At 32.7% G+C, this 26855-nt stretch overlaps 2 protein-coding genes across 12 annotated transcripts in view; one reads left to right on the top strand and one right to left on the bottom strand.

The window, feature by feature from the left end:
• Window positions 1-20795, bottom strand: LOC112053953 (uncharacterized). Of its 10 annotated transcripts, none has more exons than XM_052890630.1 (10): window positions 20649-20795; window positions 16415-16540; window positions 14469-14642; window positions 11218-14258; window positions 10887-11055; window positions 10732-10803; window positions 9401-9578; window positions 8623-8860; window positions 6073-7230; window positions 1-5547 (listed from the first exon to the last, which is right to left on the bottom strand). In XM_052890630.1, exons 2-10 carry the CDS (start codon window positions 16522-16524, stop codon window positions 5096-5098), a joined length of 5592 nt encoding a protein of 1863 aa, XP_052746590.1. In that variant the 5' UTR covers window positions 16525-16540; window positions 20649-20795; the 3' UTR covers window positions 1-5095. The 10 variants fall into 10 exon arrangements, with proteins under 10 accessions (XP_052746590.1, XP_023949458.1, XP_023949531.1 ...); XM_024093690.2 differs by lacking the exon at window positions 20649-20795 and adding an exon at window positions 18908-19044; XM_024093763.2 differs by lacking the exon at window positions 20649-20795 and adding an exon at window positions 18530-18781 and having other exon boundaries at window positions 1-5544.
• A 2485-nt stretch (window positions 20796-23280) lies between these two features.
• The window catches only part of LOC112053877 (MAGUK p55 subfamily member 7), a 29213-nt gene continuing 25638 nt past the window's right edge, over window positions 23281-26855 (top strand). For both annotated transcript variants that reach the window (XM_052890638.1, XM_024093510.2), the window contains exons 1-3: window positions 23281-23661; window positions 25782-26056; window positions 26556-26687. In XM_052890638.1, coding sequence (XP_052746598.1) covers window positions 23631-23661; window positions 25782-26056; window positions 26556-26687 — 438 coding nt within the window. In that variant the 5' untranslated portion in view covers window positions 23281-23630. The remainder of the gene's footprint in view (window positions 23662-25781; window positions 26057-26555; window positions 26688-26855) is intronic.

The following is a 26855-nucleotide window of genomic DNA, read 5'->3' as shown; positions in this document are numbered from 1 at the left end:
TTTAATATTTAAATATTTTACTTTGAAACATGCTTTAATATCTTAAAATTAAATACTTATACTATACTCTACAAATTAAAATAAACTATTAGAATAAACAAGCAATTTTTTTTATCAAAAATTAATGTAGTGTTTGACTGTGCTCCTAATAATGGTTTTATTTTGATGATACAATAATTATGATTATGCTAAGTACTTTTAATAAGTGTATTGGAGATTGTATGTTCATAACTGAATAGTCATCAAACTCACAAGATGACCATTGCATGAATTCACAACAGTAATTGAAGAAACAGAAAACATTATGAGGTGATCTTGTTGAAACTATGAGTATGCAAAATGTTGGTTCAGTTTAAAAAAAATATTTATTACAATAGGGTAGTTGACTCATATCAAATTTAATATAAACAATTTTAATTTCGTATAGAACATGGAATAAGGAAATATAATAAAAATTATAATTTAGGATTTCAACAAAAACATAATTTAAAAAATTATGTACAAGTATTATAACAATTTTTGTAAATGTCAAAAATGCCGTCTTTCATTTTGTGGCATCGCAATGATATTTGATGTACTAAAGGAATAAACGTCAAATTAATGTAATAACTAAATTTTTGACAAACACTAAGCCATTTGTTTAAGGTTTATGTGACGTCATGTAATGAAACTTCATGACGTAAAAATCAATATAATAAACAATTTTAGACCCTTTAAATAAAAGTGTCAACTAGCCTATTGTTGTAATATAGATGAAGACATGAAAATCTAGTTAATCCAGTCTGTCAGAAATTCAATTGTTAACATTTATTAGTCTAGATTACATATCTTTCAGTGAGTAACCACAGGAAAGATTCTTGAGTGAAACATGTAAATTTGTTACTGTGTAATTTTGTATAATTTATGATTAGGTCATCCACACACATTGTATGTAAACCACTAAAGTGAATCCTTGCATGTGCAGTATATCTAAGTAAATATTTTTCTAAAAGTATTATATAAATTATACAAAAATAACATGGCCTAAATGTTAACTACAACAATGGCTGATGCAAACCCGAAAAGTAAATATTTGAATAGTGAGAGCATCATCGAGATCAATTGTAGGGTTCCACTAACCCTATGTTCACATTTTGTTATAAATACTTGAATATAATATTGAAGTATATTATTATTCCTTAACATTACAAATACACATGTAACTACTTATCTGAAAAATAATTTCTTTACAGGTGTTTGTGTTCATACAAATTTATTTAAATACAAATAGCTATTTTGCAAATATTACTTACAAAATGAATGAGATAACTCAAAATGGAGCATATTATCTACTTCTACAAAGTACAGTATAAATAAAATAATAAAGAGATTCTAACAAACTTTAAAACTAATGTGATACTATAGTAAAAATCTCTTGAATATATTTCTATGATGATGTAGGTAATACTTATTATGTTACACTTACAATAAAACCGTAAACAATATTATAATGTAATTTTAAAAGCAACTGATAACCATTACGTTGTTCTTATAAAATAAATAAATTATTACTAATTGTAAAAGTACACAATGTTATAAATCAAACTTCTATGGTTTAAAAAGGGCGAGATCAATATTGCTTTTAAAATCATTTATTAAATCACAAAAAAATTATGAGTTAATGTAACTTGGCCATATTAAATTTAATACTGTAATATAGTTTTTTTTTTAATTTCAAGTACTCTATCAGGTGTACGGTTATATTAGAGAGTTTATTTACTTCTGAATCGATGTCCTGCATAGTATGCGTTAAGTTTCTAGACTACTCTGACACTGCAAGACGACGAACTGGGCAACTATTATAACCTCTTTGGGATTATAATAAAGTATAAATATATATAAATAATATAATAAAGCAACCATACATGTCTGATTCAGAGCATACACTAAGCTTGGCGCTTTATATACGATTATCTACATACTACTCAATAGTGTTAGATACAACTTCATTACATTTGTCAATATACAATAAAGGTAACATGATTAAGGAAATAAATAAAACCCATTTAAAATAATTTGGTTAACAGTACAAGTTAAAATAGTTTACAATATAATTATTATTAAACATAATAATATAGACAAGTACAACATTTTAATAGCATACTTGTAGCATGAAGAATTGTGATGTTGAAAATATTTACCCAATTGAATAAAGACGTAAAAAGTTAAAAATTAATGAAATAGATAATTGAAAAAAAAATTAAACAACATAATCCCTATTACGAGTACATCTAGACTATTAATTCAGGAATGGTAGTTATATATATAAAAAAAAAAGAAAATGGGCTCAACATCTCCATTCTACAATTGTTTACCACAACTAACGTTAACTAGTTTTACTGGTTTTACAATACAAACATACTATTACTTTAAGATTTATTCGAAGTTTTAAATAAAAGAGTAGCCGTTTTTTTTTGGCCACTCTAAAAAATCTAATTACACTAAAACTAAGTAATAAGTTGTCAAAGATAAAACTCGACTTCAAACATTGCTTTTTAGTTTATACTCAAGTGGTATTTTTGATTATTTTTTACAATATGGATAGACTTTCAGATTCCTGCTATCAATTATAGTAAAATAATAATTGTGTATTATAAATATTATACAACAATAATATTATATTTGATGCCCAGCTAAACGTAATAATACACTTTAAATAATATAAAAAATAATTAACTGGATAGCATAAAATGCACCTACCTACGTATATTTATGATATACATGTTGCACTAAAATTATTAAATAAAATTAAACTTTGTATATAAGTACACATGACCTCTTAATTAATAACACCTTTATAATAAATAATTATAATTAAAACATAATAAGGTAAAAAGATCCGACTTGATATTACACGTAGGCAAGTATAACCTATATACATTACTATTGCTTAAGCTCATAATGGCTTTAAATTCTCACAACTCCTCTACCATCTTCCTCTGATTAATTGTGAGAAATTTACTATAACATAAACAAATCGAAAGAAAACTATTAGAAAGAGAATTAGTAAAACATATTGATGTTATAAAAATCAGATTGACTGAATCGTTGGGATGCGTGGTTTGACTTGACGCCAATTTTATATATACACGATTGAATCTGACTGACCTTTATAAATATGGACAATGACGTTATAAATGATATCAGTCAAACAAATGAAAAAAATATATTCTGTTAGTCTATATCTATTCTTTTAGTCAAGTGTAATATAGAAACGTAATGTTTTGTTTCTCGTGTCTGAATCATACAACCATAATGTCACCCTGAAGCGTGACCATATTATAGGGGTATTGTAAAAGTATCGTAGGGGTAGAGGGGTTAGGTTGTGATATGGTAAGGGTAGTATAGTGGTAGAGTCGGAGTTGGGTAGGTGTATGGTAGAAGTAAAATAGGTGTAGGATAGTGGTATGGTAATGTAGGATAGTGGTAAATTAAGGGTAGGACAGAAGTACCGCAGGGGTAGGCAAGGGTTTGGGTAGAGGTAGAGTTGAGGTAGGATAGTGGTATGGTAAGGGTAGGGAAGTGGTAGAGTAAAGTTAGGACAGAAGTATCATAGGGTTAGGGAAGGGTTTGGGTAGAGTAGAAGTAGGATAGGGTAGAGTAGAGGTAGGTTAGTGGAATGGTAAGGGTAAGGTAGTGGTAGAGTAAGGATAGGGCAGAAGTATAGTAGGAGTAGGGTAGAATGGTGGTATGGTAAGTGTATGGTAGTGGTAGGGTAGAAGCATCGTAGGGGTAGTGTAAAAGCATTGTAGGAGTTAAGTAGGTGTAGGGTAGGTTAGGGGTAGAGTAGGGGTAGGGTAGTGATAAACATAAATTATGAACCTTTTACCATCAACCCCTATTTTTCAATAGCGATAAGGCCGAACAACGTTTGCCAGGTCAGGTAGTACAAGATAAGATATAATTTTTTTGTTAATATATATAAATAAATATTTTTAATAATTTATTATAATATATTAAAATCCAAAGCGATTTGATTTTATTAGAAAAGGATCACAAAGCTTCGCTTCAAATGACTGTGGTGTCCTTTATGTTTAAAAAATAATAAAATCACTTAAGTTGTACTTAGAAAATTATTAAAAAGCAATAACTGCTACCAACTAACGTTAACTAGTTTTACTGGCGATAATAATTCAAGTATAGTTTAACATCAATATTATAAAATACAATAAGTATCTACGACAACGTGGTTTTAAAAATAAAGGTACTATTGTTCGTTCATCATAACTTGACGCATTTTCTTCCCGTTAGTGTTATTGATGATTTTCTTTTTTATTTCTAAGTTTTAAAATGCTGAAGATTTATACGAATTTGTTATCTCGTGTTTTAGACGCATACGTTTTTAAGTACATGATTTTTTTTTCATAATCTAAGTCAGTACAGTTCCGGAACGTACGTATACGTATTGGACTACGAGCGTGCATAGCCAGACATACCTTATTATTAGAAGATCCGTATTAGAAACAATCTTCACCCATCTGCTTATTGGATGAAAATTGTTTTATATCAAATTTAGTATGTAAAAAAACATATAACGAGTAGGTTGCCTAAAAAATTTCTGGTCAAATTATTATTAAAAATTGTTAACTGTCATTTATGATAGTTCGGCCAGGAGTTTTTGTGGGAACCTGCTAACTATACTAGTGTGATAAGGCCGTAAGTGCAAAAAAAGTTTCCATCGTGTTACATGGATAGTCTTAGTTCTAGAATTACTTTGTATATTAACATTTTTTTTTAGTTAATAAACAGTGCTCACGACATTCTTCGTTACGTCTATTCTTACTTTTGGTTCATAAAATTCCAACTATGCTTTTAGAGAAAAGTAAAAGACATTACCGTTACCATTTGAAACATTTTAAATTAAACGATTCATAAATACATTTTCGTTTATCTGGAACAACTTAGCGAAATAACCTAAGTGATGCATATACGCGTAACTACGTCCAAGTAGCAAACTATGAATATTTTTTTTGCACTCAGTACCATAAACAAACTCCATGAAACAAAAGCAAAGCAAAACTCGCACGGACTATAATAAAAATATACATTCCTTACTTTACAGGTCCTTGTCAATGCTTATGGCAGCGGTTTTATCACCAAATGTGGGTTCATCTTTTAAAAATGTTCCCGAACGTTCCATCACAGGAATGTGATGCTCCCTTTCGCCATTGTCTCTTCTGGATGTATATTTTAATCCAGTTTTAGGTTGTTTAATGGGTTTAACGGAATGCGAGTTGCTCGTTTGCAATTCCTTTGACAATTTCGGTACAATTTTTGCCGAACTCGATTTCGTTGCGTTCATAAGGGATCCGGATACCTTTCTATCGCACGACTTCGTCTTACCTTTCATATTCGCCTGATTGGTTCCAGTTTTCATTTTGTTCACTTGTTTGTTGGCGCTGCCATTTGCGGATATGGAATTTTGATTCATATACACGGGTATTTTGGTTTTTATATTAGCATTTATCAACGATGATGGTGAAATACCTTGATATTTTGACATGACTGCTGTAAATGAACAAAAAAAATGTAGCAATAAATATCTTACTTAAAACAATATTTTCGCAATAGGCTAGTTGACACTTTTTTTTTAAATGGTCTTAAACAGATCAATAACATTCTACTAGACTAAAAAAAATATTTTTAAAAGAAACTTTATTTTTTAATATTATGTTTTTAACAATACGAGCCAAAACGCCTGTCGGCCATGACTTTCTATATTTCAATTGTTTCATGACATCAGTATAATAAAACCCATACCAATGTAGCGTTTGTCAAAAATATTAGTTAACAATTAGTTCGACGTTTAGTACATCAAGTGTGTTAGAGACGTCACAAAATGGACGACAGCGTTTTTGACGTTTGGAAAATTTGAAAAGATACGTAATATTTAAATTAAGTTTTATAAGAAATCCTTAACTTTAAATAATTGATAAACATTTATTCCATGTACTACACGAAATTTATATTGTTTAAATTAAATTTCATATGAGTCAACTACCCTATTCATGAAAGATAAAGACAATAACTCACAATCTACGGATCCTTTGCTGGTGTGTTTGGTTTTAGTATATGTAGCATACCGGTTGCTATTTTGAGATTCGCTCAACGAATCTGTTGAAGGCTCTGCCGTGCGAGGCCTTGAATTAGTAGCCAGGCTATCCTGTGACATGACATGTGGCTTTTGTTCACCTTTTTGGGTAACTTTCATGCGACTACCACGCAAGTGCCGACACTGGACTGGGCTGGAATTCCGTGAAGATTCACTGGATGAGACGACTTTGTAGACGAATTTTTTCGTCGATCCCTTCTTTTCATTTTCCTTAACAAGGCGTGCTCCTAAATATCTGGGCTTTGTGTTTCCAAATAAATTCGGACGCGCCGGTGCATGCTTGTTATTGCCAACGCATTCTTGCGTAGTCAAAGATTTCGTCTGGTTGAATTTCGCACGCTCTTCTTGCGCTTTCGTCGTTCTCACTTTTGGTGCAGTTACTTTATTTGGCTTTCTAATTTCCCTCAATTCGCTGTTGCTCGTCACCTTATCTTTCGAACCCATTACAGTGGCCGGTTTCGGTTTATATGGAACGAAGGACTTTCGCACTTTCTCCATTTCCAGACTTTGTGTATTGCACGCATTGGAAATTCTGTTGGGCCTGTTGTGGTAAGTGTTTTTAATTTTTTCTTGTGGCGTCGATGTAGTGAGAGGTATGGCTTGGGGGCCATACATAATGCATCCAAGTTCTCGGAGACGCCTACGAAGGTCTGACGGTAGGTCTTTAAACGCCTGGGTGCCTACAACTCTTGGAGCGGCCCTCACTAAAGCACCCTCACACTGGAGTCGCCAGCTGGTAGCGTGCGTGAACAGAATATTGTTAGGCTCAGGCAGTTTATATATTTGATTGCCATTAGTTATCAGATCAGGTTTGGATATATATTGGCTGCGTATTTCTTTAACCAAGTGTGAAAGGTAAGCATATGCTCGACATGTTTCATCGGGTGGGGCCCACTCAATAGCAGTGGCGAGACAGTCATCCAGGGCTTGTTGCGCGGGTTGAGGCGCATCAGGTACGGTGGATGTCATTTCCAGTATCGCCAGCAACCTTGGCGCAGAGAAATGCGCAGCAGCATTCACCAAACGTCGACACATGCGCGCCACACTATCAGACCATCTATTGTTTTGTAATGAGGCCACTGAAATAACAAAGAATATTGTTAATTTTAGAATTTAAACTATCGTGAGTGTTATTTATATTAATTGATTATGAAACACTGCTAAAACTCACGTGATATAAGGTCGGAGTATGCCCGACTAGTTTCGAACCCATACGGGGCCCTTAGTCATGAGCTGGCCAATATGTAATGAAAAGTGTGGCAAAAACGAGAAAATATTATTTTGAGAGCTTCCGTTGCGTGAGTGTAATCGATTAAAGTTACGAAAAAATTATGTATGACTTTATCAACCTTTTAAGGCCAACTAACTATAACCTTTTTAACAAAATAATGCTCAAATAGGTACAGGCGATACTCATATTATGGACAGTACCTATTCATATCATGCTGCGCGACTTAGACTTCCATCGCTTCGCTAGTCTGATATAACTCAATAGGCTAGTTGACACTTCTTTTTTTTTCAAAAGAATATTTGCCATATCTTTTAAATATGGCCAATATTAAATGATTTTTATCAATATATTTCGGACCCTTATTATGTATATAATACGAAATTATTATTGTATAAATTAAACTAGCGTACTTATCAAGCTTCGCTTTGACTTATTCCCTACCCCGATCCTATTCTACTCCCACCTTACCCCTACCCTACTTCTACCCTACACTGCACCTGCCCTACCCTACCATACCCGTACCCCACACCTACCCTATCCCTACTCTACAACTACCCTACCATACCCTACTCAACCCTACCCCTACCCTAAGTATCCTATGTCCTTCTCCTGGTTCTAAGTTACCTTTCCACCGATTTTCAGCCAAATCGGTCCCGCGTTTCTTGAGTTATAAGTGTTGTAACAAACCAAATTTTCTTTTATATATATAGACTAGCGGACTCGCTCAAGCTTCGCTTTGACTTATTAATTTATTTATTTGCACTTCTTCCCTATCCCTACCTATACTACCATACTCCTACCCCTACCCCTACCCTACCTCTACTCTACCCCTACCCTACCCTACCCTACAACTACCCTACCACTACCCTACCCCTACCCTATCCCATAAACCTACCCTACCACTACCCTACCCTACCCCTACCCTACCCCTACGCTACCCCTACCCTACCGCTACCCTACCCCTACCCTATTCCTATACCATACCCCTACCCTACCACTACCCTATCCTAGGATTTAGGGGTTTGAAAAATAGATGTTGGCCGATTCTCAGACCTACTGAATATGCACAAAAAATTTCATCAAAATCGGTCGAGCCGTTTCGGAGGAGTTCAAGTTCGAACACCGCGACACGAGAATTTTATATATTAGATTTGATATGAGTCAACTATTATTTTATTCTGACACAGTGCAAAGTGACCCGGTTTATTAAATAATAATAATTATGTAATTTTATTCACACCTGTTAAACCACATCCATAAACGGTATCAATGAGATTTTCAATTGACAAATTAACAATATGCTCTTGATAACATTTGTCCAATAGTTCCTTGGGTAATGTAGCGAAAGCTTTAGTAGGCCATACTTTTGCAAAATATTTCGTAATCCACCGTAGGCATTTGCGATATAAATCATCTAATCCATATACTGATGATAGTGGAAAGCATTCCAGAACACCGGCTGTGCAAACTTGACACGGCTAAAAAAGCATTATAGGATTAGAGTCAGCTTTTTATGTTAATAGTAACGCAGGTGTGTTATAAAATGTTAATATCATACGTATCATGTTGTATTTTTCTTTGATTGTAAACCAATAGCCACCCAATATATATTATCAATAAGAGTTAAAACAATATTACAGCTACAGAATGGCCACAATGTATGCAGTGGCGTGCACTTCATAGATGCATAAACGCAATGCATACCCTGAGGATTAATTACGTACCAGTATTGGATGTGGAATTTGTACAATTTGTACCTACAATGCATACCCTAGTTAAAAAAATTGTGCACGCCACTGATGTATGCAACAACCAAAACTACAGCTCTAACCATTAAAAGAGACTTTTTAAATTACAATACAAAATATTTTGTTATTTTTTTTTTTTATTTAATAAAAATATTTTGTTATGAAATAAAAGTACTAATTATTGCGCAAACTAGTAATTTTAAAGGTAAAGTTAGCTCTATTGTTTTATTATTATATTAATTAACATATGTATGAAAATGTTTCAATTACCCTGTGAAAATGATGACAATATTTAGCCTTCAGAGTGAACATTATTGCCTCTTTTAATCCTTCTAGACTGAGCATATCAGCTATTGTGGCGAGTTCCACAATACTTATTGAATCGGGAATAGTAGAAAGACCCGAATATATATGGCATAGAGCAAAATGTACCACTTCGAACGAAAACCTGAAAAACAAAGAAGATTTGTATGAACATTTAAAATGTGTTTTGGTATGTTTTTCATTTTAGGTAATTAAAGTACAGGCTTAGATTAAGTATACAATATTATCATTTTGATGGCAGCTTGAATGGTGTATCCCCACCGGTTGCTCCGATTTTCGATACCTCAGGTCAGTTTTTCAAAACGACGGCAATGTGGACCGAGATGTGAAAAGCAGACTGAATGCGGTATGGATGATATGGCGACAGGTCGACCTTCGAATGCCACTTAAACTTAAGGGTAAAAAAATGTACAAAACGGTACAAAATGTTGCGCGGTAAAAGAGACGGATAGTAAAATAATGCATGTGAACGAAATGAGTATGTTGAGATAGATGTGTGGTGTGACAAGAATAGATAAAATAAGGAAAGAGTATGAGAGGAAGTCTAAAGTGGCGTCAGTGACAGAAAAATTGAGGAGTAGGTTAGCTTGGTATGGACATGTAATGAGGAAGGAAAGGGAGTGGGGAGGAAAGTCAAATTACTGGAAAAATGTTGAATGTGCAAGTGGAAGGACATAAGAGGAGAGGAAGGCCAAAGAAGAGTTGGCTGGAGTGTGTGAAACAGAATATGTGTGTTAAGGGAGTGGAGGATGAGTTGACGAGTAATAGAGACAAATGGAAAAAATTGACATATTTTTCCGACCCCACCAAGTAGGATAAGGGAAAGGAAATGATGATGATGGCAGCTTATTTAATTTTTTAGTCTGCCGGTCCGGTCCGGAGGAGGTACAGGCACTACAACACATTTACAAACTACGCTCAAGTGTCTATGAAACGATAGACGTGACGTCATACTGAAAACTGCGAAAAAGACATCTTGCGTTCACTCGCTTTAATCATTGTGTGTGAATATATAGATGTGCCAGTAAAAACAAGATGCACTGATAAGGTCAAAATTTTCAAGTAGGTAGATAAAGCTATGTTATTCTATTATCTTATATCTACAAAATAAGGTTGATATCGCAACGCCTACTTGAAAATACTAACAAGCTGAAATTAGAGTTTTGTTAAATTCTACTAAAATTTAAAGATATTTGCCTCGAGAAAAAGGAGAGGGATAAAAAGCCTGATGAAGGTAGAATTCGTGGGCATTTGCTAATTTATAAATTTGTACTTACGGCGGCAAAACAATGACATTTCCAGCACTTTCAACCCAACCACCGCTCAAAATGCCAGCGAAATATTGACATCTAAAACAGCAAAAAAGAACTAGGTATTAGTTTTCACTCTTCAAATAGTTTAATTGGAATTTTTAATGAATTTAAAAACACACCTTGATGACAATATACATTTATGAGCTTTGATACGTTTCCCTGATGCCTCCACTATTACATCTGGCGCGATTTCTTCCAAGAACATCCGCAACAAGTCTTGGCCTAATCTAGACTGACAGTTTCCTATTAAACTTGATGTTTGACTTGTTTCCTCAGTGGTGCTGTTTTCTGAAATTACAATAATCAATTGCGTTTTTAAATCCATATATACATATACAAAAATGATCTTTTATAATATTTTATTGGTAAAACATACGGCACAGAAATATTCTTAGTAAACTAAGAAAATATTAGAAAGCACCGATCACTATGGAAAAAATAAAATCTTACCAATTACAGAGCGGCATATACTGCTGTGAATGCTGCTAATTTCAGACAAGTCTGACACTGGTTCATCAATTTCTCCGACACTTGATGTGGTTCTGGGTCGAAAATACATTCTTCCAGATAATGAAATCGGCATACTTTTACTGAACTCGTTTTTTAAATGAGGAAATAGTCTATTCAAACTCAATGCATTTTCTGAATGAAATGAGCTAATAACTTCACTGGATCTAGATGATGCCGCTTGGGCACTTTGTTCGGGCCAATTGTTGTCTGGAATCGATCGCGTCATCCTTGGATCAAAACTTTCTTTCTTAAAAATATCTGATTTTATAGTCGGTTTATCTAAATCCGATAACTTAACAAACAGATCAGCCGCCTCATCTGAAGTATTAGCAGTTTCTTCATGTATAACATTTACTGTATTCATCTTAATATAATTATCTCCATTTACACGTCGAAGCGTTGGCTTTTCAATTTTGTTCTTTTCAGTTTCATGAAACTTTTCAGTTTCATTTATACTTTTAGGACATCCAGAAACCGCCACAGATATTATTTCAGAGATACTTATGTTAGGATCCTCGCACAGGGACTCGTATTTCTCAAAAGAAGAATCGCATTTTTCAAAAGAAGCATCGTGTTCCTTTGTAATCGCACTCAGTCTTTCGTTGACTATGGATTTTGGAGATTTCGACTTTGAAGAACCTTTACATTCAGTTACCTGCTTTTTATTGTTTATAGAAGACGATAGTCGAGAAGGCATTTCTTTAAGTGACGTATTTTCTCCCAAACCTATATACATGGAAAACATGTTCGTCTTTTCATTAGTATTGTCATCAGTTATTGGTTTTTCCGGAGGTAAGGTGTCAGGCAATGTGGACAAATCAATGAAAAATTTATGACCTGATTTTTCACTAGTATCTGATTCGACAGAACTTCTACTTTTATCAATAGATTTTGTCTCCTTCCTTAAATTTTCACAATTTCTATCACAAGGCTTTTTACAATTGTAATTCAACATAGATTTATCTGATTCTATTTCTTTTGGATGCGACATGTCAACAACCCACGCTGATACATACGCAGATTTTGAAATTTTCGGAAGATTATTATCATCTTCATTTGAAGATGACGTGCCTGGCACAATAGACATGTTTTCTTTTTTACGTAAAACGAGTGGACTGCTAGACTGAATTCCATATTTGGGAGTATATACATCTTCAATCGAAGTATCATCTGGAACTATGGAAGAACATTCTTTATATTTTCCAGAACTAAAATTTGAGTAGCACTCTTTACTTATAATGGTATCGGCTTCACTTTCTTCAGATTTATAATGTTTTAAAGAAGATATTTTGAGTGACGTAATAGAGTTGTGAGGTGTTGTGACTGTATACACTGTACCAGAAGCGAGCGAGGCAGGCTTCTCACTCTCGGATCTTGAAACAACGTTTCTTTCACTAGAGGTTTTATTGCCTACAGTAATATTTGCGCTCAAAGAGTCATCAGTAATAGGGGTCATTTCAAAAATAGTCGGAGACAAATCTTTTTGTATCGAATCTGTTTCTTTATTATCCCCTTGTTCTAACGAATCATCATTATCGTTACTTTCAGACCAATCACCTGGGCTATTATCTTGCTTATTTACTGTGGAACATGGCACTGGTTTACTCGGCATAGGTATTAAGTTGGGTCTTGATATACCACCCTCAATATCATTTATGTTAGATGACTGGACAGAAATTTGTTCTTCGTCTGCCAAACTGGCAGCATCTATGAAACAAGGCGTTGAGTGTTTAATTAACGTTTTCTCATTATTTTGGTTGTCAATATAGTTAGGCTTATTTTTAAAAGTTTCATGGTTCTTTACATATTGACGTTCATTGTGGATAAATTTTATACAAATTTCTTTATCTGTTATTTTTGGAGGGAAGACAGACTCCCAAGATCCTGTCTCTGAAGAAACGGATGATGATTCTAGTATAACAATTTCTTCATTTTGTCGTTGCTTTTCTTCTTTAGATGTCTTGCTATATTTTACATCATCTTGTTTTCCCAAACATAAATTTCGTTGACTATTACAGCCTTCTGCACCTTTAATACCATTCAAGGATGAAGTTCCAGTATCATCTATAACTTTCTGAATCTGGAGACCATCAGCCTCTGGACTCGAGATCGATCCTTGCGAATGATTTGTTTCTTCTGTAGTTACGTCATTTAGAGTACTTTCAGTTAAAGATATATCTGTTAAAGTTACATCTTTATGACTAGTCAAACTTTCCAACATACCAGTATTTTCCAGACCAGAATCGGAAGAAGTAAAGATGTTTTCCATTTTAGAACAATTTTCGCCAACATTTAATTGAGGAAAGCACCCAGAAGATCCCAAGGCGGGAGAACATGTATATGCTGCAGACAAGTAATCTGAAGAAGAACTAGGGTCGTCAGTGATTAAGCTATCTGGAGAATAAGTAGTGTCCAATACTTTTTCACCTACTATTTCCTTAGTCTTACTTAAATTATTTTCAAACACTTTATATGATTGACATGTTTTTGTACTTTGAATAGGTTCATAGGATATAACCTCACAATTTTTGACAAAGGTATTTTCATTGGGCAATTCGTTATAATTATCACAATTATTGGAATGTTTTATTGTTTTGGACGAGTGACTAGAAATAAGAGACAGTGAAGTAGGTTTGTTACGTTGTATATCTTTATGTGCTTTTCTATCTTGCGATTTTATTATAGTTTGAAAAGCATTTGACAGAGCATCTTGCTCAATCAATTCCTGCTCAAGTAAATTTCTCTCTATATGTACTAAAGCATAGTACTCCTTAGTCAATTCTGTACTTGGACTAAGACATGTAATTTGTTGAAATTTTTCTGCAAAAGGACTTGTACAATTTGGTGTTAGATAGACTTCAATATCATCAGTGTTCTCTTTTACTTGATTTGAATCAGATAAAGCATTGAATATTTTGCTTTTAAGAAAAATCAAAATTTCATTTTCTTGATTCTTTATATCACATTCCGTATAGGCATCACTGAAAAAATAATATACCATTGAAATACACTGTTGATTAAATAGTAATAAAGTAAAATAAGCATTTAAAGTAAAAAAAATCCTTATGAAGGAGAATATTTCATCAAAGACTTCTTTATCAATATTAAAGTGCAAAATAGTTTCAGGCTTATTATAGAATATGTTAGTAATAATAGTAAAGTAAAATAAGCATATAAAGTAAAAAAGTTACCTTATGAAGGAGTATATTTCATCAAAGACTTCTTTACCAATATTAAAGTGCAAAATAGCTTCAAGCTTGTTATAAAATATGTTCGTACGTGCTTTCAGGATACAAGAGTGTGTTAGTATTTTTAATTTTCCACATACCACTTCCAAATCACAATAAATCGATTCATCAAATATTCTGCAAACATGCAAAGATTAGCAAATTGTAAATCTTTACAAATGCTCACTGTTGTGTTAAGTTGCTTATTTCCGGATTTCCTACCATATGTAACTGTGCCAGCCAATTATGGAGTTAGGACCCTGGTGGCTTTTCATATAGACAGTTTACTGTCAGTTCTTGTTAAACACTAAATCTATTAAATAAATAATTAAAGACTGTTTGTCATTAAAAAGTTTGCATATGAATTTAAAATTTATAATTAAACTAGCGGACGCCCGCGACTTCGTCCGCGTGATACTCGATGTAAACTTTTAACTACCCCTACCCCACCCAAACTCTACCTTAAATCTACGCTACCCCCTACCCTACCCTACCATACCCTACCCCTACCATACCCTTTCTAATATTATTAATATGAACTTTATACAATAACAATAAAGCTCAAATTGACTACGTTTTAGTTAAAAAACATTTGTATGGGAAAAAGAAAAGGGCTATTTTTATGATTTTTCCGGGAATTATTCGAATTTTTCTCGCCGCAAAAACCATCCTAGAACTTCAACGAATATTTTAGAAAAGTATGGGCCAAATTGGTCCAGGCGTTGTTGAGTTATGCGCTTACCAACGCATTTTGCGATTCATTTTTATATTATAGATATAAAAAACAGGGTATCTATGAAGAAACGGTAAATTTCAAAGAGGAATGGCAATCCCCGGCCCACCTGCCTTAACCACCCGGCAGTTTACTTATATGTAAAATAATCTTGATAATTATACTTATATTACTTATATAGTTGTATTGAAATCATTACTTTATTAAAAAAAAGTTTGCTACAACATTTTACGACATTTTTAAGCTATGATCGTTGACCATACAACAGCCTGATTGATTTGTTTGTTTTCATGTTTGTTAGTAACAGAAAAAAATAATACAGCTTCAAATGTTATTCCACCATTTTGATTAACCAGCGAACAATTTGCTCTAGAAGAGTGATAAAAAACATTTATTTTTCTTTAATAAATATACTTTTACTAAGCCAATTATTTAACTAGTTACTTATTTATAAATCACATTATCATTTGTGTATACTTTTATGGGGGGGGTATACCTGGGTTCCCTGGGCCAGCGATGTATGGGCCAGTGGGCATACCCCTTTGATAAAAGCTTAAACAGATGACGACTTTATGACGAAGATTGAGTTATGCAGAACCCTCAGTGGGCAACTCGGATTTGTCCTTAATTTTTAACAGGATAGTTTGGTTGGCATATGTTGTTTCTATTAAACACATCTAAAGAATGTTAATATGAAATATTGCAGCGCAACTTAGCACATCAATGAGTTAGAAAAAAAACGTTTACACATTTTCAGGGTTGCAAAAAATATTATACAGAATCTTTTATCCAGAAAATAACTGATATGAGGAACCACAAAAACTTGTGAGCAAAGCCACTGTGGAAATTGTTAGTAGTATTATTAAATACTAGTGGACCCAGTCAAGCTTCGCTTTGACCCATTCCCTACACCTATCCTACCCTATACTTAACCTACCTTTAACCCGTAACTGCAGCACTTCCATTAATTTTGTTAAATGAAGGATTGGGTTACATTATTGGAGTTTTATGAAGGATCCCTATTGTTTTTAAAAATACAATATAGCCTATAGCACTCAGATATAGTGTAGCTTCGTACAGTAAACAAATTTTTTAAATTGCTAGTTTTTTAGTTTCTTCACTAGATACAAACAAACAATTAAATCTCTCCCTTATAATATTAGTATAGATTTTATACCTTGCTACATCCTCCTCTAGTTGCCTCTGGAGATACAATTCTAGTTTAGAGGCTTCATCCGAGGCTGAAGAAACACTAGCCGCTGACGGCTTAAATCTTGAGTTCGGCATTAAGCATTTCTTACAACTATCAAAGACAACAATGAAAATATTTTATTAATTTATTCAACTATTTTAATTATTTTATTTATTCAATTAGTTGATCTATACTACAGCCTTTTTTGATAGTACTGTTTACTAACAAAGAAATTAGAAATGAAGGTAGAAAACACATGTCATTTCGTAACTTGTTTATTTTAAATTATGTATGGTTTGTTTATAAAATATATTAACTTAATATCTAATTGTTCTAAACTTATTACTGAAATTGATTTAGGATAACTTAATTATATTATGTGTGTGAAATGATTAGTGTGTGTGTGTGTAATGATTAGTGATTTATACCCCATTTTTAAATTTGTTTGTTGGTATACAGTACTCATCAAGAAAGGCTGTAGTATCCCCCTGTAAAGGCTGTAGTATGTAGTATAACTTCATACTTCAGAGAGCATATTTAGCCATCATATCATAGCTTGGTCATTATAATTAAAATTTGATAGTGGCTGTTAGTATAACATTATCAGCTTTATTCAGCCAACCTGCAGTGAAGCATCAGGTCTATGCTCCATATCCTATCTGGAGGGAGACCTGGCCCATTATATTAGGCAGATAATGTTCGCCCGAACAGAGTTTCTGTTTCTGACATGTTGTGATCAAAAGGGACAAACATATTCAATTACAATATTGCCTCATTATTTTGTCTCATTTTTGTAGTGTTACAATTGCCTTGTATTGCTGTACTGCCTTATAATGTCTCATCTTTGTAGTTTTGAGACAAAATAATGGGGCAATTGTAATTGAATATGTTTGTCTCTTTTGATCACAAACTGTCAAAAACAGAAACTCTGATCAGCCACACTAATGATTATTTTTTACATAACATTTAAAACTGAATTTATATAATAGTAGTGGACCCGGTCAAGCTTCGCTTTGACTTATATGCACTTCTTCCCTATTCCTACTGTACACTACTCTACCCCTACCATACCCCTACCCCTTGATTCTTAAATGTTTGTATGGGAAATAGAAAAGGGTTGTTATTATTTGATTTTTCTCACCTTTCAAACCTTCCCTACACCCCCACAAACATTTCAAGACCAAGATAAGATAAATCCATTCAACCGTTCGAGTTATAGCAAGATCAACAAACAGCAATTCATTTTTATAAGTCTGGACCGGTAGTGACCATTAAAACAGGCTGTTAAAGTCCATCCACTCAGAGATTATATTTCTGACAGGTTGTGTGAATAGGACAACAAAACAAACAAATATTCAATTACATTTGCCTCATTTTTGTGTCTCTCTGTAAAGTTCCATAACCCATTCAATCATAACCTTTCAGAAAAACAATCTCTGAGCGGCCAGACTTTTATAATAATGTTAGTGACTATAACTTTTGTTTTAATTGTTACTGATCAAGAATAATTAATTTGAAATAACTCAATTTAGTTCATTTTCATTATGTTGCTTAGTTAGTTGTGTGTAACTATGTGTTTATTTAGTCTATGTATGTTGTTTATTTACTTGTTTAACTATGTGTTTTCACTTTCAGTATAACAATATATTTTCATAGAAAAAAAGGTGTTTTAGGTCACAAATAAAGATTTTTTTAACAGAATGATACAGCTTTGTAAAACTCATTAAAATCAATGAAAAGAACAAACATATATATATAATTTTGTCTAAACAACAGTCCATTTGAATGCAATACATGTTTCTATTGTCTACCTATTATAATATGACATCATTGAACATACCACATACATAGTAACAATGGCATCAGTGTTATTTTTGTATTATAAAAATAAATATTACGTGCAACAATTATTTTGAAAAAATAACTTTCAAATTTCACTGTAACTAATAAAACATTTTTAATTGCACTTATTAATGTACTATTTATCTAAGTGTCTGTTTAGATATTATGTTTTTTAATCATTGACAAAAATGTAGAGGTGATTATTTCATTCATCAGGCTAATTTACCTGAAACTTTTAAAATAATTCTCGTGACATACCAAAAAGATTCCAATAAGTGTGGGCCTCTGGAGATACTTTCTTTACAAGAAACATAATAAAAAGGTCACTTAAAATATATATAATTTTTACTAACGTTTATAAGCGTAATAAAAACATAAAACAACTAAAAACGGCTTTGATAAAAAAAAATCACTGATTATTATTAACAAAATACAATATAAATATTAATTAAACGCGTTTTTCCTTGTACACTGACACTAAAAGTGTAATAATTTACCGATCGATCGCTACTAGCGCCATTGTCAAGACGAGAGCCGGTGTTTTACTTTTTATCTGTATTCTACACCAAAACAGAATAAAACTAATTTAGTACATTATTAGATTGAAGTAATATTAGCTTAACACCAAGTCCTTACCTCAGTTAAATGATAAACATGAATATTAAAAATTAACTATGCAAGCCAAAAACATTACAATACATGAACTTTCTTTATAGCTTTCTCTTTCTTTCAAACAGGAAATTTTGATTTTCTATCTACTACTACCTACGCATATTTCGCGCCTGCGTACAAGACAATGAAGGTTTTATAAATACGTAGAGTTAGGTGGATACAACTTAACATATTATTTTGCGTAGTGCTGCCTTCAATAAATTAAATCTGTTTCATAATAAGTTTTACTATCACTAGTGATTTCGCTTAAGTCTTTTTAGGTAATGAAGTCGACTTTTATCACACTCAAATTTGAGTCAAAACATACACAAAGTACCATCATCCGAATAAACCTATTTTTAAGTGTTATTTTGAATATTTCATTAGATTACAATAATAAAAAAAATAAAAGAAAACATTTCCACACCACAGTCAAATATTTTTAATTTATATTTTTTTTTTATTATAATGTAAAGAGAAAAGATTTGTTTGTATGTATTGAATAGACTCCGAAATTACTGAACCTATTTGAAAATTTCTTTTACTGTTGAAAAGTTACATTGTCCCTGAGTGCTAAAGGTATTATATTTAAATAAAAAAAAATAGTGATCCTTCGTGAAACTCCAATAAAACCCAAGGTGTAAAAACTACCTAAAAAAATACTGGGGTTTAAAATTTAAATCGAGCTTCACGGGGTCACGCGGACAAAGTCGCGGGCGTCCGCTAGTAATAAATAAATCTATAAATAACGGATAAAATGCCGAGAAAGTAAATAACGGACATGAGAAAATTTTTCATCGCGGTACCTATGTATATCCAATGTTAATGATGGTGAATGTCTCCAAAAGCACTGAACAGATCTTCATGTGATTAATAGTTAGGGGTCGCACTGAAGACCGAAAGATTGTGAGACTCATAGAAAGATTTCAAATCTTCTCGATAAAAACGTAATTTTCTGACTAACGAGTTACCCCAGTCGAATTTAAAAGACAAATGGCTAATATTCTTTAAAAAATCCAACAAATACGTTTTTCCTGTAGGTATTTATCTACTTACTCTTAGCAAGGATAATAACTAAAAGCATTAAACTTATTCAGCAACTCTGTTTTATTTATGTACAGATCTACTGATATTTTAGAACAATACATTACAATTTTACAGACAGACAAACAAAAACACAGAAAAATTAGTTAAGGTACTTAGTTGTGAAAATGCTCCGTTTCAATGTCGGTTAAAATTTTCTATTGATCAAACTAGTAGATAAGAATGCATTAATTTGACACAAACAGAGAAACAAGTATACCTAATACTTGTTTCTCTGAAAGGTATTCAGATAGTATCGATGACTACCCTCAATTCGTACTACAAATAATTTTGTTTACCGTACTTTTGAAGTTCGATATAGTTAACCTAAAAAAGAAGCTCGTGTGTCTCGGGACACTCGACAGAACTTAAATCTGCTGCCGTATGCTTGAAAGAAAAGGAAGCCGAAAGAAAGAGAGACGCCGTAACGCGTTACTTTACGAAGCGGTTTACCCTCATAAAAGAAGTTATCACTTCAAAAATATGTCGTCTGATTCTTTATATTATTGTGCGATGAATAATTAATAATAATATTAGAAAGCTACGCCTGTATTATATACCTCTACTGTGGAATAAAAATATTTAAAAAGAAAGAAATAGGTTTAAACCTGAAAAGTATGATTAAATAAATTGGAATACTTACCGCTGGCTCTATAAAATTTAACTTATTGAACTAATCTGAGGTCTTTAAAAAAACACATAAAAAATTTAAAAATAATTATGGTCACAATAGGCACCAGCAAACCCTGTATAATATGAATCTCTTAGATATAAGAACACATGGTCGCCCCTTCGCGTGGAGTTAAATGAAAGAACAATGTAATAGGGAAGTAATTTTCAAACGAAAAAAATCGATATATTCTAACTGATCACCCTTGAAAATCGATATTCGATATTTTTTGTTTTTCTCGGCTACATCAGCAAGCAAAAGTCTTTTTAATGTAGCGTAAATACATTTTTAAATAACAGTAAATATAGAAACAAATTGTGTTGTCCGTGTAGTGGGTACACGTACTCTTTTACAAAAATAATCTTATCCGATAAAATAAAAAAAACAAAGTTAAAATAAAAAAATAATTTAGATAATCTTTTGACGTGATGACGTCTTATAATTCGATGGAGCCGGCTGCACAGTCGAAAAAAGATGACGTCATGCGTCGTTCCCTCGCTTGGGTTGCCAACTTTTTTTACAAGAAAAAATGTATGTATGCGTACAAATAGGTAAATGTAACTTGATCAATTGAATTGTGATTTTAATTTACCTCCTCTATATAAATACAAAATATCTATCAAACAATAGTAGATTGTTATACAAGGGGCTAAAAAAACCTATTTTAAACGAGGTATTTTTAGGGCACGAGCCGAAGGGGAGGTCCGCCTAAATAGAAATCGAGTTTATAATGGGTTTAGCCCCGCGTGTTTCACAATTATTTTCACTACGATTGCGAAAAAATAAAATAACTCGGTACAGTATTCAATGTTTTATTTTATTTGTAGGTAAATGTAGGTACAAAATGCTACAACTTTGGATGTTAGGGGAGATGCTTCTACCCGGTAACTTAATTTCCGACTACTGTGAAGTTGAATAATGAGTATGAGGGGTAAACATGGGAGATAATTGTTTAAAAAACACCATCCGTAAGAGAATACAAGTAAGTAAGTAGGTGTTTCATTTGTAAGTCTTTTTTGATCCATCTCCAAATTAGGATCACCATTCCCACTAGATGAAGACATAACAATTAATGTTGCGAAACATGTAAGTTACGGTCACAAATTAACAACGAATTTCTGAAAAAAATCATGTGTGTATTCTTCACGCCAATTGTTTTTTTAAATTCTCGCTTTTTAATTTTATTTTTTCACATGAGAATAAGGCAAAGGTATTACACCGTAAAGGATGTCCCATGTCTTCAAATCTCGCTCGATTCGCAACTCAATAAAAATTAAATAAAAAAATTAACGCATTCCACAGACAAGAACGCTGCACTTCATTCCAATTTAAAGTTTTTTATTTATTTTTCAAAACAATCAAGACCTTACCTATATTGATTCTATTTTCGAATAAAACCTCCTCCGTTTTATAGTAGCCTAGTGCTTGGCTAGTACTCTTATCAGACAAGAATTGAAAAAACAAAATTACTTTAGCTTTAACTATTTGGTATCTATACTTATAATAAATCTGTAGAGAGGTCAATTCTGTACTTGAAATATATTTCCAAAATAACTATCAGGGGGTGATTAGTGATCGATACTGATGCCAAAAATGCAATCAGTAAAATTTTTGTCTGTCTGTCTGTCTGTATGTTCTTTATAGAAACAAAAACTACTGGACGGATTTTAACGAAACTTGGTACAATTATTCAACATACTCCTGGGCAGGTTATAGTATACTTTTCATTACGCTACGATCAATAGGAGCAGAGCAGTGAAGAGAAATGTTGAGAAAACGGGAGAAGTTACTCGATTTTTTTAACTTCCGTCGCGTGTACAGCCTTAATGGTTAAAGCTACATATAAATAATGTATGACGGAAATGTTCTCCTTAAAATTATATATAAAAACACAACAACATATATATGTCTATCTTTTATAGATGACTCGCAATAACACGTGTAACTCCCGATAGCTTAGCAGTTCGGAGCTTTCTAATTATATTTGTCTACTCCTATGTTTATAACACTCATCACTCATCCCTAATAAGAAAGTTAACATTATTACCTATTCAATAAAAAAAGAATCATAAAAATCGGTAAAGAAACACCAAAGTTATACATGAAATACGCGAATTCATTGCGCGTGAATACTAATTCATGCTTTAAGGACTATAAGGTGTATTTGTGTAACGGTTGCCGCGCTCGACGCTCGTGGGAGAAAAAAAATAAAGAAGTGCTGCCTTAATGAGTAGGGTAGGGGTAGGGTAGGGGTAGTGTAGGGTAGGGTAGGGATAGGGTAAGGTAGGGGTAGGGTAGAGGTAGGTTAGGTTAGGGTAGGATAGTGGTAGTTGAAATTTACAACGACTTTCACGCGGACGTCCGCTAGTTTTAAAATAAAACAAAAACTAGTGTATCTGTATATATAAAAGCTCTAATGTAACGAAGATTCAAATGATTTTGCGTAACATTATTCATTAATATTTGTGTGTATCGATTCGCAATCTAAGGAATATCATTACGTATCGATTTAATCCGAGTTTATATGTTCTGTGGATATCGGACATTTCGTGTGTGGTCGTCACTGTGTCAGTCGTTTTGACGATTGACGTACTTTGTAAAATTGTTCCTTGTCTGTGGTTCCATTCCAAATTGATCACAAAATGCACAATAAAAAACCTATACAATTTCAGGACATTATTTAGTTCAGAGAAGCTCTCCTTTTAATAATTTTGAATAATATATAGACAAAATTTATTTACATATTAAATAATATTAAGTGGATGACAAATGACAATAAAATACTAATATAATTTGCTTAAAAGTTGTGTCTTATTATATAAGCGTTACCAATAATCCAATGCAACACATTAGTCCGTAATAGTTTAACATTCGTGATAATAATGCTTTTCATTTTTAAATAGAAGTTTTAGAATTTTGCCTTACGTTTTACCGAGTGTTATTTATTAAGTGATTATGGAGAATGCCACAGAGAATTGGGATCCTTGTATGTATTGAGATTTTAATTATAATTTTTTACACTATAGGCATGAATAATTTTAATCTTTAATTAAATTTTTATAGGTAAATACAATATTATAAGTTTTTCTAGACAGTGTCTACTAATTAGATACATAATAGGTATATATAACCTAGTTAATTTATTTGTTTACCTATTAATTTAATTTTTACTGATACTTGTGTATTAAAGCATTTGTCAAAAATGTTTATTATGTTCTTTTTATATTTATTATCTATACCTACTATACTATACTATCAAGAAGATAGTAGTTAGTAATATGTTTCATATTATCTATACACTACACTGTTATTAACTTATACATTTAAACTAAATCAAAAAGATTTGGCTATTTAAAATTATATCATTAATTTTGATATGTAGCTGGTACTGTCACAACTTTATTATAGTGATATGAGCTGTCTATGGGTCTTCAGCTATATTCTATAGGCCTTCCATTCCTCCGACCTCAACAGGGTTGCATGACCCACTGCTTAATACGAATTTATATGGTGCACTAAACAAAGGCGGTCGCTTGACGCGGTCTTGGGCTTTGTTTAGTGCTCCATATAAATTATATCATTAATTTTGATATGTAGAGTAGCTTTACTGTCACAACTTTATTATAGTGATATGAGCTGTCTATGGGTCTTCAGCTATATTCTATAGGCCTTCCATTCTTCCGACCGCAACAGGGTTGCATGACCCACTGCTTAATACGAATTTATATAGAGCACTAAACAAAGGCGGTCGCTTGACGCGGTCTTGGGCTTTGTTTAGTGCTCCATATAAATTATATCATTAATTTTGATATGTAGAGTAGCTTTACTGTCACAACTTTATTATAGTGATATGAGCTGTCTATGGGTCTTCAGCTATATTCTATAGGCCTTCCATTCTTCCGACCGCAACAGGGTTGCATGACCCACTGCTTAATACGAATTTATATAGAGCACTAAACAAAGGCGGTTGCTTGACGCAGTCTTGGGCTTTGTTTAGTGCTCCATATAAATTCGTTACAGTACCAATATGCCTCTAATATCCTAAATATTGCTCAACTGTATAATATGTTAATATGTTATTAAATAATCTGTATAGTATGTTGCTTTATAACCTCAAGCTGCCAGTGAAAGTCCTATTAAAATCAGTTCAGTCGTTCCAGATGTTAGCCTAGATAAACAGACACACACAGATACAGATATATGTAAATAACTTGAGCACATGAAATCACAAGACAGACATTTAAATTTTATTTGTTTGTATTGATTTTTTATATTTACTATTATTTTATGAAATTATGAGTTGAGTAAAATTTATGAAGTGTTTCACTTCAGATATCAAGTTTTGTGTGATGTATGGTCTTAAAAATTTCATTATTTATGTATGTGAATGGTTTTTCAAAATTCACTTCCTTCCCTGATACTTATAAAAATAACAAGTTTTTGTATAGCAAATATTTAATGTAGGAGGTTTTAATAAATTAAAACTAAGAATTAGCAGTATATTAAATTAAAATTTATAATAAATAACATTTTTATAAGAAATGCACACCATCTATTCTTCACCTATTGACAAGGTACCAATATGATGGTGCTATTACCCCTCTGGATGGCAAGGCTTACCTTTTGGGCCAATTAAGCTCTTGGGTCATCTGACACATGGATCAATTTGTCAGACATAGAATTGAAAAATTTTTGCTATCAGATGACCATGGGCCAAAGTCACAAAGGCAAGCACCGGGAACTAATAGTTATTAGATATGACTGACTATTTACAACACATACAAAATTGAGCATATTCAGCAGATGCGCCAGGCGTTCGGGAAGTGCGCGAGAGATGAGTTGCTGCCAATGTATCTATAATGTAGGTTGCGTCCCATACTAAAGCACGCCCCATAGGCCATCTTGCTATCATTCCTGAATAAACCAGGAGGTTCTAATTGCGAAGGTATAGCTGCAGTGGCAAGTGCATGAAAGGAGGTTTTTGTAGAAATCCTGATATTTATACTATATGTAGAAGTAAATTAGTATAATCATCACTACTTTGATCCCTTTTTAATTACTTAAGTATGCCACCTTATAAAGTTTCAATAAATTGTTTTGTTTTAGCTTTAACGCGGTTGTTATCTTCGCTGAAGGATGTGCAGTCGGATGGAGAAGATGTCGCATTCCTAAGTGAGTTGCTCCAGTCTAGACAACTACATGCCCTTGTTCAGGTGCATAATAAAATAGTTGCAGCACAATGTAAAGATGACAAATTCTTCCCTCTACTGTCAAATGCCATGCAGGTTACTCTGGAAGTTTTGGAAATGTTCGGAAATGTAATTACTATTTCCAAAGAATTTGAAGAACTGTTAATTTTGCTGCAGAAGCCTCATTTACAGGTTTGTAAATTTTATTAACATTTACCTGTGTAGTTCTCGTTCTCATGCCTCATTAAATATAGCCTTCTTATGTATATATGTATATTATGTTGATTTTGTAGTTTTCCATTGGTGAAAAAAATCTTTAAAATTTTCTGACTGGATTAGGCTTGAAAGCGTAACAAGCAAATATAAAAACAAACAAATATTGCTCAGCTGCAATTCAGATTATTATTCACTATTGGAAACTTTGTCAGCTATTCCCACTTCAACTTATCAATCTTTTCAACAAAGTCAATAGACATCACTGAAATAAAATTGAATTAATTAATTCTATAATCAAAATAGTTCAATATTTTATAAAAACAATAATGATATAATATGATAATGAATAAATTTCATACATTTTTTGATTCACCACTTTTATAGACTCTTTCATAAAAATCATCAAAATAATTCCACTGAATTTTAGACTTCATTAGTGAACAATTTCTATATATACATTTCTGTAATATTTCAGGCAATTCTCTGTACTCATGATGCTGTGGCACAAAAAGACTTTTATCCACATTTACCTGATGTCCCTCAAGATTTGGACGATGAAGAGGAAACTGTGAAGATTGTTCAACTTGTCAAAAGTGATGAACCATTGGTATGTAGAATCTTTTTAGAAAAAATCTATATTCTGCCCCATTAGTGCGTTGTATTGCATCGTCGCAGTATCGACGCTGCTTCTTTTTCCATATGTTTTAAATGACTTGTCACATTAAAGCGTTGTGTCATCGCAGGCGACGTTTCAATGGATTGACAGACGAGAGAT

The sequence above is a fragment of the Bicyclus anynana genome, chromosome Z, assembly GCF_947172395.1.
Source record: "Bicyclus anynana chromosome Z, ilBicAnyn1.1, whole genome shotgun sequence".
Classification (NCBI taxonomy): Eukaryota; Metazoa; Arthropoda; class Insecta; order Lepidoptera; family Nymphalidae; genus Bicyclus; species Bicyclus anynana.
This window is presented reverse-complemented; position numbering and strand designations above follow the sequence as displayed.